This window comes from Sceloporus undulatus, chromosome 3, assembly GCF_019175285.1.
Source record: "Sceloporus undulatus isolate JIND9_A2432 ecotype Alabama chromosome 3, SceUnd_v1.1, whole genome shotgun sequence".
In the NCBI taxonomy this organism is placed as follows: domain Eukaryota; kingdom Metazoa; phylum Chordata; class Lepidosauria; order Squamata; family Phrynosomatidae; genus Sceloporus; species Sceloporus undulatus.
This window is the reverse complement of record NC_056524.1, coordinates 156,648,656-156,662,647: the sequence shown is the minus strand read 5'-3', so window position 1 is coordinate 156,662,647 and position 13,992 is coordinate 156,648,656. Positions and strand designations below refer to the sequence as shown.

The following is a 13,992-nucleotide window of genomic DNA, read 5'->3' as shown; positions in this document are numbered from 1 at the left end:
GAAGAGGGGCTTTCTCTGCAGTCCATCTTTTTTTGTCCATGGATTCAACCATCCATAGCTTGAAAATATTTTAAAAATATATCAATTCCAAAAGCAAACCTTGATTTTACCTTTTTATATAAGGGATATCATTTCATAATGCCCTTGTATTTAATGAGACATGAGCATCCATGGATTTTGGTATCCATGGGGTGTGTGTGTCCTGGAACCAAACCCCAGCGGATATCAAGGGCCCATTGAATACACATCTCTATTAGAGCAAGACAAATTTTTATGACAGTTATGACATTAACAACTTCTAATTTTCATTGTTGTATTCTTAAACTCCTATTCCAGAAATTGCATATCTGTTACTATACTAGGCTGATATTGGCATTGTTGGTTTAGAAATAGCTCAGCCTTTGTACGCAAGAAACAAAAAGGAAAGCAAAGTGAAATGCATTAGTGTTTTATTGATTTCCCCCTTGTTTGACATGGAGTAATCACAGAAATCAAGTAATAATGCCTGAAACACTCAGTTATTCTGACTTATAGATGCAGCCCTAAATTAAGTGAACCCTAAAAAAACAATGATATCGTGTTAGTTAGATCTGCAGTGGTTTAGTTTAAAATTCACAGACAGTGAGGCGGAATTTGCTGCACAATTTGTCATTCCAGGTGCCATCATTGTACATTTCCACACATTTTTCCACACCTTTGCCCTGGGGCTCGTCTCCATACCAGTTTGTAAATTTCAGGGGTTTCCCAGTCAGGAAACTGAATTCCCCAGGGATATGTCCCTCAGTAATGCCTAGATATGCATATGTATCAAACTGATCCACAAAGCTCATAATAGCATCATTCTCTTCCTTGTTTTTTGGAGATGCAATGGAGCCATGAACTGCCTTGCATATTTTTATTGTGCTGTCAAAATCAGCTGTCTTCCCAGTGGTGGCAAACAGCTTATCGCTGGTTATTACAATCTTTCCATTCAAAGTCAGGGCTGCGAAACAAAACAGAAGAACTTTTTAGTCACTAGAAATGAAAAGAACATTCACACTTTTTCCCTGGTCCTTGAGAAAAAAGGGTGTCTTGGCATATTGAGACACCTTACTGAAATGACTGTAAGCCCTTGTGAGAGGCGGGAAAAGAGAGAAAGGGGCCACTCGGCCCCTTTCTCTTCCATATTGCTGGTGCAGGCCTTTAAGCGATATGCACGGGGAAAGGAGCTATGTTTTGAAGCTCCTTCCGGCACCACTGAAAGGGCCCCAGGACGTCATGCCTGTGCCGTGCTGTTTGGATGCGGCACGTCCGTCACGTCAAAATGGCGGTGCCCATGTAGACAGGGCACCACCATTTTGACGTACGGAGTAAGTCTTAGGGTTAGGGAGCGTGTGAATGGTGTGCACTCCCTAACCCTAGATTTGCTGCCTCCAAGCTACATTTTGGCGGTCTGTATCCCACCCCTCTCAGTAAAACATTTCAGTTTTGTTGCTCACACTACTTTTTAAATTAGAACTGCATCTATGCACATCTCTGCAAGTTCTGCAGCTCACACATGTCAGCAATCGAATAAAGATGGAGTCAATGATCCAGATGTATTCAAAACACTTTTAAATCATGCAGAGTTTTTTATCCCGGTTTATTCCAGGTCTATCTGCATTGGTTATTCACAGAGCCTATAATGCAAATCTTTTAGAAACTTAGGAAAAAAACTCAAGATAGATTACCTCACTTAAGTGGGGTTTTGGCAGCCCACCCCCCCCCCCCGCCCATTACTGAATGCATTTGAAATGCAGTGTGAACAACAAAGCTTTAGTTCAAAGGATACTGAGATTATTTAACCCCTTGGTGTACTTCAGACAAGAGGGGGACAGGGATGGCCAAACCATTTGATAGATAACCAGTTGCAGCAACACATGTTCTTTTTAGAAAATAAAGTCATATCTAATTTGAATAATTTTTTGCACAAAATATTGGGTTTTGCCCAAGGTGTGATAGGCAAAACCAGCATTTTTTCCACCTGCAAGAATGGTACACATATTTTTTTCATAGGAAGAATTAAAAAATAACACTGTGCTATATTCTACATGACTTAAGCAGAATAGTAGAGGAAAGGGGTGCTTGGGAGGTCTCATCCATAGGGTCACCATTAGTCATTGCCAACTTGGGGACAGCCATCATCACAACAATAATGCAGATTTCAGAAGGGTTCCATCGCTTAGCTTTTCACACACCACAAGTTGTGAAGGGTAACAGGCTGGATATATCTCATTCCTTTACCACACCCCCTGAGAAGATTTGAGCAAACTGTGAAGCTGGGCTGCACGGAACCAAGTCTATGCCTAGGGTTTTAGAATTTGTTGAGAGAACTGATTTTAGAATTGCAGAATTTGTTGGTAGAACACATTTCATTGGAAAGGGTTCACCATGCCATTATCTGAGGCTGAGAGTGTGTGATTTGTTCAAGGTCACCCAGTGGATTTACATGGCTGAGCTGGATGGAACCCTGGTCTGCAGAGTCCTAGACCATCTCTCAAACCACTGCACTACAATGGCTCTCAAAGGTATGTATACTACCTAAGTGTATGGTATATATATCCTTCCACACAAAAAGCTAGATGTCAGAGAGTAGGATTGGGACCTCACCTTCTTTCTGACATACTGGTTTCTTGCATGCAGATTTGCCTATATAAGGAAATTCTGTAAAATTAATTGAATCTAATTACTTGAATTGTACAGTGGAAAACATTGGAGATGGCCTAGTCGATAACGTCTTCTGAAGTGCTGTTGTTTTTTTAAAATGAAAGCCAGACAGTAATTATATTACTTAAAATAGGCACCATAACAAATCACCATTGTTTAAATAGGCAGTTTTTTTTAAACATACCTTTTTCAATTTTGGTGATCCTCTCTTTGATTTTCTTGAGATCATTTTGAAGTTTAGCATCCTGAGAAGCAGGCAGACCTATGAACAAAAGAAGAATTAGTATTTGTTTCATTTTCGTTGTTAACTGGTTGTATGACACTCATCCTCAATTACCACTTTGAATATAAAGTAGTAACAGAAAAATGAGATATAAATTAATTAATAAAATTAATTGCCAATTGAGACATCACTCCATGCATCTGATCAAGTGGGTTACAGTCCACAAAACCTTATGCCAAATAAAACATCTTAGTCCAGATACTTTTAGGTAGATAATAGATCCAATTGTTTTTGCTGCAATGCCTAACACAGCTACCCCTCTTGAAACTTTTAAAAAATTCCCTTGATGCAAGATTTTTTTTTTTATCAAAATGTGTTAATCCAATGTGGCAGATGTTTCCGTCCGTTAACAATATCCTTGAACTTAAATCCTTTCTACATTCTCATATTTGTAGCCGCTTTTCTGAAAGAGTTTACATTTTAGAGGGGAATGGTATTCCTTCTCTCTTATGCACATTTAACTTAGTAGAACTTAAGTGTGAGTAAACAGTTCAAAAGCCTGAACCATACTCCAAATCTTCTATCTTCTTCATCATTGTTTGGATCCAGATCCCCAAAATCTGAAGATTCTATCTTTTGCCTTTCCCAAGCTCCTTCTTTCCTGAGAGCAGTACCATCAGGTAGTCACCTCAGGGAGCTGAACACTGGGACAAAGCCTTGCCCTAGGATGACCTCTATTGCTACTGCCTTGCCTCTGTTGTTGCACTCTCAACTTGCTCCCACACTTCCATTGGACTCACATTGTACCTCCTACGTGTTCCCCTCTCTTTGCAATTTGCTGCTGTATGTCCTACCATTTTCCATCCTACCCTCACTTTGTGACAGCACATCTCCCTCTCTTGCACCATGCCATTCATCATGCCTTGTTTTCTCCTTGCATTCACCAATGCATCTTTCACCCTCCCTCTCCCTCTTCCCTTCTACTCCCTCTCTTGCATTCCCTGCCCTTGCACATTGTGCTATTACATGATTTCTGATTACGTGATGATAAAAGATATATGATACAGATATATGATATATGATACAGATATATGGTGGCTGTGTGCCCCCTATCCCCTAAGATAATGTAATAATAGAGTACTCACCTAAACAACTAAAACTTCCTTTTTACTTAGTTTAAAACTTGTCATAAGAATGCAACACAGTATTAAACATACTAGGAAAACATTCAAAATCAATCACAAACACTGAAACACTATTGCATGACCACTACCAAAAATGCAAAACATGAAAACAGACCAGTTTGTTGTAAACAGTAAACTCAAGACGACTGGCGACTGGCGTTCTGTGTTCTGGCACCAAGCATAAGGCGGGTGGGTGGTGAGAGGAGAGGGGGCTGTTGACCTTGAGGTTACATTTAAGGCGCATGCGGAAGGCAGATGATGTACCATGTGACCATACCATGGACACAGGGGGCACACATTTATGTTTTGGCTATTGTACAAAGAAACTGTCATACGGTAGCTTGCTTTTACGTCACTTGCTGTAATGAGTTTTCACTTTAATATTGCTTAATTACGCAAAAAAATATACAAAAAAAGCTGTTGCACTGCCCCTAAATTTTGCCACCCTAGGTGGCTGCCTAGTTTGCCTATATGGATGAGCCAGACCTGGTGAGGATGTACAGCCTAAATAACACTTCTCAAGAGAAATGCTGTCAGGTGGAAGAAAAGAATATGTATATTGCTACAGAAATGTGCTAGATTAGGTTAGACAACAGGCCAGATCCATTCTATGGGCCATAGGTCCCTCACCCATGGTTTACACCCTGTGTAAAATGTGTGCCCTAGACTGTTTCCAGATGGCCAGCAGGGTGTAGTGGTTTGAACACTGGACTAGGATTGACCAGAAGTTTAACGGCCTGTCAGCCACAGAAACCCACTGGGAGACTTTGAGCAAGTCACACCCCCTCAGCTTTAGATCAAAGCAATGGCAATTCTCTTTCTGAGAAAACCCTAAAACAGGTTTCTGTAAAACAGAATCAACTGAAGACACGTTACAACAAAAGTAATGTCTTATATTCTAACAGGTGCTGATTTAGGAAAGCTGTAGAGCCAAAAAAGGGCCACTGAGAAAGAAGAGGCATGTATGGGTGCAGTTGGGTAAGCTCAGGTTTGTGAAAGGATAAAATATGGGGTGGGGGGAGGGACAACCCTGCCACCAACTAGCTCAGCAAGGACCGGGCAAACTGTGGTGCTATAACACCAATAGCTTTATTGCATGTGAGTGTTTGTTGGACTGGAAAAAATGGAAGACAGGGTGGAGTGAATGGAATGGGGTATTAAGAAGGAAAGCATAGGTGTCTGGCTGGCTTTAATATTAAACAGGAAAATTTTACACAGCAGCTTTTTCTCAGGAAGGTGGGGTGGAGGTCCTGGTTGTTTTCTGCAAATACTCCTAGGCTCTGTTCAAGTGTTCCTTGGAAGAGAAAACAGTTGGTGGCAGGAAGGAGAAGGAAGGGAAGATTTTGTAAGAACAGAAAGTTTGAAAACTTCATATCTGATCTATCAGTTCACTGATTGGAAGGAAAACTGATGCGAGAGGTTCATGGGGTGTGAGTTAAGATTTTAAAATTAAAGCACACTCTGTTACTGTGCTGTCTGGATGCTGCATTGCGGATTTGGTTTGAGTAGAAAACTTCATTTCCTTTAAGTGTTATGAACAGCAAAACCCTTAGGGCTTTTGTGGAAAGAAACAAGTATGATGCAGTTTTAAGGGCTATGCTCCCCTCTAGTGGTTTGACGATATCACAGAGGCCTGTGGAGTTTGACGCTGGGAATACACATTTCATGCATGACTAAAAATGGAGTGAGAATTATCTTCTAAATTCACAAGCATTTCTGCAGGGGCAATGAAAAAAGTAATTAACATTCTGCAGTTGTAGCCTGGTCCAGGACTTTGTATTAAACAGCATCCTTGTAGCTTAGAATTTATGGCCTGAACAAGTCCAATATTATATGGATTTTCACACTATACAGAGACTTTTCTTTAAATAATTGCAGCCTACTACCAACTCAGCGCTGGAGAATTCAGTTTGGAGGCGTGCTTCAAACTCCTTTTCCTCGATAGAGTTTCTAGGATTACATATATATCAGCATTAATATTTGCAGAGCACTTATATAGTGCAGAGCTTGGAACAAAGGTGTTAAAAGTGACATCATTGCTCATAATAGGTTACCTTTTCGAGTAATAGAGGCCAATTTCATTACTTTTGAATACTGTATAAATATTACATTTTTTTCAAATAACAGAGGCTGTTTACTTATAATTGCAAAAACATTATGGGATTTGATATTTGGGCCATTGTGGTTATTATTATTATTATTATTATTATTATTATTATTATTATTATTTTAAAAACTGTCATGCTACTTGTAAAAAAAAACTAATGGCAATTGAATAAAAAACTACTTTTCTTAAGCTCTGATCTAGGGGAATTTCAACAGAGAGGCATTCTGGAAAAAAAAAAAAAGCCTGGTTGTGATTATTTCATAAACTACAGTAGTAGTGAAAGGCACTTGAAAATGGGAAGGGTGCACAAATGAATGGGGGTGGTGGAGAGTGTTGAGATCCACAGGCAAGAAAAAGAACAAATAAAGTGAACAAACTTTGGGAATAAGATGTTTAGATTTGTACTTCTACAACCAAACATATAGGCAAAGATAAGATGAACCCATTGTCTCTTGCCTAGTTTAGGCAAACCACACAGACATTCTGTCTCTGGAGAGTAGCAGATGGGGAAAAAAGCCGGGAGTAAAGGACATATTTCCAACATAATCGTGTGATTGTGCAGAAGATTTCCAGATTTTCTGGTGCATCATGCTCAATCAGGACTTATTCCATGAAGATCCAGGAATGCTCCTGCAACTAAACCATCACTGGGACTTCCCCCTAAATGGTTTGTTGCTGGAGCATTCCTGGATCTTCTGGAGATAAATCCTGGATGAGCATGGCATCATTTGAAAATCTTCTGCACAATTGCATGACTTTGGGAGTATGCCTTTTACTCCCGGTTTTCTCCCGGTCCCCCACCTGACAATCTCCAAAGTGTGAGTACTGTTATGCCAACAAACTCTACCTCTGTTGTTGCTCAACTCCTTGTTTCTGCACGCCCACTGATTTGTATGACATATAGCTGGAAAAGGGGTCCGTAATCTCCCCTCACCATTGGCTGTGCTGTTTAGGGATCATGGAATTTGCAGCCCATCTAAGAACAACTGAATTACACACACACACCATTTCTCTCCTCTAGTGCAGAACATCCACACAATCATGAAGTACCTGACCTCCTATCAAAATTGAATCAAAATTTGGGATTACATCCTGTTGGTCACAATGTATGGCATTGTTACTCACATTTTTACTCACTGAGGAAGTTGGAATTCTCTACCATCCATACAATGACTAAACTTCCTGCACCAAACCTACTCTTTCTCATTTGCATCCCTCCCCACAAATTCAATCATATTCTGGTTAGTGAGTGTAGGGAGAACAGCAGACCAATACCCAGCTATCTTTCTATATCTGGATGCAGAGCAATGGCATTATCTTCAGAGACCTCTGGAGAACCTCTAGAGATCCTTTTAGATGCCTGTTGCAAAGAAAAATTTGGGTGCACTGGTGGGACTGGATGCAAGAGAGAAAATGTGGTGAGTGAGACTGGACAGGATACTATCATAGCTATGTCTCATAGTTATGTCTTCCAAAGCAGGATTGTAGCTGTGATTTAAAAAAAGAAAAAGAAGAAAAAGAACCAGTTTCACTTATAAAGAAGTGAGGTGTGTGTGTGTGTGTGTGTGTGTGTGTGTGTGAAAGGTAGTTTTGAAGATTTTATCCAAGGAAGGAGATAGTATATACATTCATATTCCATCTCTCTATGACCATGTTCTAGGCACTTGGCAGTAGCTATTTTAAGAGAGTGTTACACTATATATCCAGTCCCAGAACTTACATATGGGAGGTTCACAATTGGCTGATCCCTATACTGAAAAAACATCCCTGCACATCTGAAAAGAGAAGCCTTTCCATGGATTTCCCATGGGTTCCAGGTTCTACAAGAGATTTCATATGGCTGTATATGCATAGACTTTCATTTTCAGTGGTTAAGGCTTAAATGCCATTTTAAACAGGTTTTTCTATTACCTGGTGGTCCAGGATCTCCTCTCTGGCCTTGTTTGCCCCTTGGCCCTTGTGGACCAGGCAGACAGTTTGTTCCAGGAGGATGTTGGGGGCCTGTTGAAGGGAAACACAAGTATGATAAATGGGCAAAAGTACATATTTTAGAAGAGCTTCCGAATTCAAATTTTCTAGTATAAGAACAACCACAGATATGAAATCCATTTACAAGCGTGTATGTCCATCCAGTAATCCTCATTCCAGTGTTATTTAACCCAATGTGATGCTGCTGTTAGAGGGACAGCAATATTATTTTGTCCAGCAAACAAAGAAACAGTGTCACAAACAAAGAAACAGTGTCACTTGTACCACCTTGTCAGCCTGAAGGGCCACTTTACAACATGGTGGGAGAAATAATAATAATAATAATAATGGCACACTTTAAAGCAAAGTTCATGCTGATCAAAATGGGTATGAAAAGACCAAAGGTGTCGAAGGTATAATTTTTCAAAATGTCAAAAATGGTAATTTCACTTTAATTCTGGAAACACTTTCCCCCCCAATGCCACCCATAGTATCTGGATTATAGTTCAAAAAGCTTCTTTATAAAACTTAAGTCAAATGTCCTTGAGTAGACATTTGTGTGTGTGTGTGAATGTATCTTGCTGTTGCATGTTGATGTATGGTAATCCTATAAATTTCCTAGGGTTTTCTTAAGCAAGGACTACTTGAAGGTGTTTTGCCAGTTCTTTCCTCTATAGTCTACAGCACCTAGTATTCCTTGGTGGTCTCCCATCCAAGTATGAACTGGGGCTGATCCTGCTTAGACCTATTTTCTCTAAAGGTTGCAATAGCAGCAAAGATGGGATAAAAACTTCTTGTCTAAAAATGTTCACTTGGTTTGCTGCTGGCATGTAGAAAAGTCCTCGCAGTGCTGGTGACTGTACTTTCCAGTGCTGCTAGTTGTCATTTTGTCCTTTAACTTTAACCCACGTTGTCAAAATGAGACTAGGAAACTAAGGGGCTGTACAGACTGGGAGAAATCTCCCTCAGATAGAGGCTGCAGCAGACAAACGCTGCGTCCTCCGTGACGCCAAAAAAGAACCCGCTCCCAACGGGTTTTTTTGCACTGCATGCGGGGTGCCTTTGCCATCCTTGTGAGCCACAATGATGTCCATGCAGTGAGGCGCTGTTTGGGCATTGCACCGCATAGACATCATTGTTGTGCACCCCATATGGACAGGTGCATGCAGTCATGGCGCCCGCATGCCAATAGTAGAGCTGGGCGCATGTGGATGCCCAGCCCTACAAAACCCAAAGCACCAGTCTGTACAGGGCCTAAGTTTCTTGCCTTCATTTTGATTCAGTTTTTATAACAATGCCAAGTAGCAGATTGGATTTAGCTATTTGATGACATCTGAAAGCAAGATAGAATGAGGATGATGTTTTTTGACCTTACTCTGATGATCTGTAGGCAAGTATAAAGAAAAAAAAAAGTAAAAACCTCAAGATAGGGTCATCTTAGATTTACCAGAAGTTGGAAATGACTTGAAGGCACGCAACAACAATGACAGTGACACATTCAAACTTCAAGAAGTGTAGCAAACAAGCAATATGCCTCTGAGTTTTGAAAAGTTGAATTGCAGAAATTAAAGACATCCCTCCAAAGAGTGTAGTAGGATCACTAAAAATGTATTCTATTCTGTAGTTTTAATAACCTGTCACTTCACAGGAAATTTAGAAACAACAACAACAAAACCAAACTGAGCAGGGTGTGTGGACAAACACAAATTTGATCATATTCAGTATACAGTATATATGTTACTATTTGTAATCTATCTTTTGTAGGTATGAGTAATTTTAGACCCGTGTAATAATGTGTACTATTTATAAAAAATGTTTTAAAAAAGAGAAAATCTAGAAATCTGGTGGAACAATTGGTCGAATGGTACAAATGAGCCCTTTTCCCAACTTAGGGGTGAAACAGACCACCCCAAAGGGGTGGCTTGAAGCCCTCCCCCGAGAAAGCTCTATTGAGGCTATGGGAATCGCATGCTGTGGCCCGAGTTTGACTTCTTGCTTGCCCGAAAAGAAGCAGCAAAAAGCTGCTCCTTTTTGGCCAGCAAACAGCCAGATTTTCTGACCTGCCATGGACGGAAGCTGGCTTTCAGGTGCTCTGGCCACATGTGGTGTGTAAATGCTGCGCCACCAGAGTGCCTTGAAGCTGGTCCACATGTAGGCAGCTGGGCAGCGTGAAGCCTTCAGGGCAGCTTCAGAGTGTAAGGCATCGAAACTCCACACACTGAAGCCGACTGGATGGTGGCACAAAGGGGCAGTCTGTTTTGCCCCTTTGTACCTATTTAGATACACCAGCATAAGTAGTGATCTATCATGGTGCATATCTAATGCATGTATAGTAAGATCATAAGGAGTCATGTAGTAAACCTGTAGCCATCCTGAGTGTGTTGCTATTAATATATTTTGTCCATATTATTTTTGTTGCATACTTCATTGCCTTTCCATGGCTGGATTACCAAAACAAAACAAAGCAAAAGATTGCAAAGAATTGTCTTTGGAAAAGTTTTCCTGGAAAACTCAGTGGTGAAATGCACCAACAAACTATTCTTGAAAGGGTTGACAGTGTCCAACTGGCAGTAGCTGGATGAGAGTTCCCCCCTCACACACATCTAGGACCACAGCCCACCTGTGGTTAAAAGTAGCACCATTTTGCAGATCTTCCTCATCACTGACCCCAGACTTACCTACACAGGGTTCCAGAGTATGGCATGAGACCAGTAAGACAGCTCCTACTGCCAGGATATGAACCAGCTGTGATGACAGCATCCTTTCCAGTCAACTGAACAAAGAAAAATGTGTTCACGACAGGTAGATTTGCAGTAAAATTATTTTTTGGGTATTATTTTATATCTGATCTTGTAAATATCAAAATATGATCAGGGAGGCTCTCAATACAATAGGCATTAAAAAAAACATATGAAATAATTTTAGCTGTTAACAGTCACCTATGGTAGGGATACCAGGGATATAAATACACACTGAAGGAGGCCAGAGTTTACAACTATTGACTGGAAATGGAATTATTTCCAAAGTCTTCAAAAGCAGGTGATGAAAACATGAGTTGTATATGAATAAATCATTTTAGTCACCACTACCACTACTGTCTTTTTGGAAGGCGATTACATATTTTGGACACCATAGGCATCTCTGGAGGCATCTCTGGAGGCTGTTGGCCACTTACTACTATCAATTGCTGGTGGTGAGTGAGAAAGAATAGCCTCAGACATACTGTCAACATAGGACATAAGGCAATACTGAGATCCTCTGTTTGCAGGCTATTTATTGAAGGAGGAAAAGACTCCTTATATTGATGCGACTAACAAAAATTGCATCAAGTACAGCTGATGGAAGTCAAGTTGAATGTAATCAGATCTGCTAGTTTGAGATAAAAATGTTTTAACTACCTTTTCAACCAATGTTGTTTCTGGACTGTTATCAATGATTCAAGCCAAAGCCAAATCATCCAGGAAAGAATGGACTAGTAAATCCGACAGAAGGTTTAGCTGGTCTGCATAAATATGACATTTGCTTTTTCTTTTTTATAATCTGTCTAAATTGCCTATGATAAATACATCTCTTTATGAGGGCATGATGAGGGCACTCCTTAGAAGTAATGCCAGTAAGAAATGATGTATTTAATCACTATTTTTTCGTCAAAGATGGTTTCACACTTCTACTTTCCTTCATTTGCCCTTTCTGTACAAATGTCTTATGTTTTTGGCAATTAAGATGTATCCATAAAATATTATTAGGATTAATAGTCAAAATAACTGGGTGAAAATATAATTTACAACACAATTTTATGCAATTCTATTCAGAAGTAAATTATTTATTGCTTCATTTGCTTAATATATGTTATACTGCCCTTCTTCGTTTTCAGTAAAACAAATAATCATAATTTATAGTAATGAGACAGTAAATAAAACTTATAAAAATTAACTGAGCTCAGTGAGTTCACTGCAAAGTAAGTGGATAAATTTAAGACATTTAAATCCACACTTAAGAGTGCAATCCTATAAATATCTATTAAAGGAGTACGTTTCATTCCATTTTGTGTGACTTACAATCAGGCAAGTGAGGATTAAAATGTAGACTTAAAAGAGGTGTTTGACTTACCTGTTTGGTCTACTGGACAATTCTGTAGAAACAAGGAAAGAAGCAATTTATAGTATGTGCTATTTGATACATATATGTTCTTGTTCTATAGCCTTCCCCTTCCTTTTACTTACAGAGTTTCTTTACCACGGAAAAAGATCTAACAAGAGCTGAATGTTGTCAACAGGCAATATTAATTCCCTATCTCTTAGAAATAAGATCTACCACATTGAGAAATATAGCTTTTAGACAAGGGGACAGATCTTTGAAAAAAATATTTCCGTTGGGAATTGTTTGCAAGTATAAGGTTTCCATACAACTTAATCTAATTCATAAATAATGACATTCCTTTGTGATTTTTAATACCATGGGGGAAAAACCCTGCCCAAACACAGACATGATTTAGATAAGCTACAAGGTGTTCTCTGTACACTTCTGGATAACAGACACATCTTTTGTATATATTATTTACTCACATACCATTGTATGTCCACAGAACAAAACAGTGATTAGTAACTGGACACACTTAACCTAGAACATGCAATGCCTAAGGAAGACTATAGCTATACCATTGGGTGAACTTCTTAGTAAATGCTCTGGTTTTTGCCTTGGAATCAGGGTCTTAGAAGACAATCTGTCTGGTGGGCCCTTATGCTAACATAATTGATTGAAATTAATCAAGCAACAAATTAACTATTACACAAAATCCAAAATCTAATTGGAGCTTATCATAGCCATGAAATATTAGGGATACTTCTAGCATTAGTTTCATATTTTTCATAACTAATAAGTCTGTTCTATCTTGCGTATACATTAATGTGTGGTTTCTTTTTTAAAAAGATGTCTGCATGAAAATTTGTGTTTGCATATGTATTTATTTGATGTATTTTGTATATATAGTTTGAGAGAAAATATCATTAGAAATAATGTATTTTATGAGAATGTATACATTTCTAATCATATTTTTGGTCTACCATTTATAAATATATTTAATCCAAAAATGCACATTTTGATACATAGAATCATATAATCATAGAATCATAGAATCATAGAATCATAGAGTTGGAAGAGACCACAAGGGCCATCCAGTCCAAGTTTGAGCCAGGAACTGTGTTTTGTAGTTTGCGGAAGCGGGAACCTTGAAGAATAATGGTATTTTCATCTTGATGAGTTCACAATAGGCACATAAGATCATTTTGTCTCGAAATGATGATGGAATTAAATCCTTCAGTACTGGTGTGTTACCATCTTCCATGTTGTGAAGGTCAAAGGTATCCTCTTCTATCTAATACAGAGATACAGGGAATGTATATCTCTAAGCATGTAAATAAACAGGGATATTTATGTGGTGGCTCTATGTATTATGAGGCAAATTTGCTTCCTAGAATAATTCAAAGGTTTGGTAATTAGCTTTGAAATCCTAAATATTTGGGGTCAAGTTGTCTCTCTTTCCACACCATCTTGTCTGTTGCGAAGATTTGATGGAGAGCTTCTGTTGTGCATCTTCACTAACAAAATAGGATCAAGTATCAGAATACAGACATTGTAGCACCTTTGAGACTAAGGGCAAAGCATAGGAAAGAAGTTGCCTAAGTCCAGCGTGGATGGATGACCATATGAATGCCGGAGAGAGTTTTGGAATGTGGTGTGTGCAGGCTAGGAACCGGAAGGAGATATGTTAAACTGGCCAAGGATAGACTCAAGACATTGTGTGCCCAATGCTCTGCCTAATGGTA

The 13,992-nt window shown here is 39.2% G+C and overlaps 1 protein-coding gene across 1 annotated transcript; it reads right to left on the bottom strand.

Moving 5' to 3' along the window:
• Positions 1-605: 605 nt before the first annotated feature.
• Positions 606-10,927, bottom strand: LOC121924787 (pulmonary surfactant-associated protein A-like). The gene is made up of 4 exons (XM_042456205.1): positions 10,846-10,927; positions 8,111-8,200; positions 2,870-2,947; positions 606-982 (listed from the first exon to the last, which is right to left on the bottom strand). Exons 1-4 carry the CDS (start codon positions 10,925-10,927, stop codon positions 606-608), a joined length of 627 nt encoding a protein of 208 aa, XP_042312139.1.
• Positions 10,928-13,992: the final 3,065 nt, after the last annotated feature.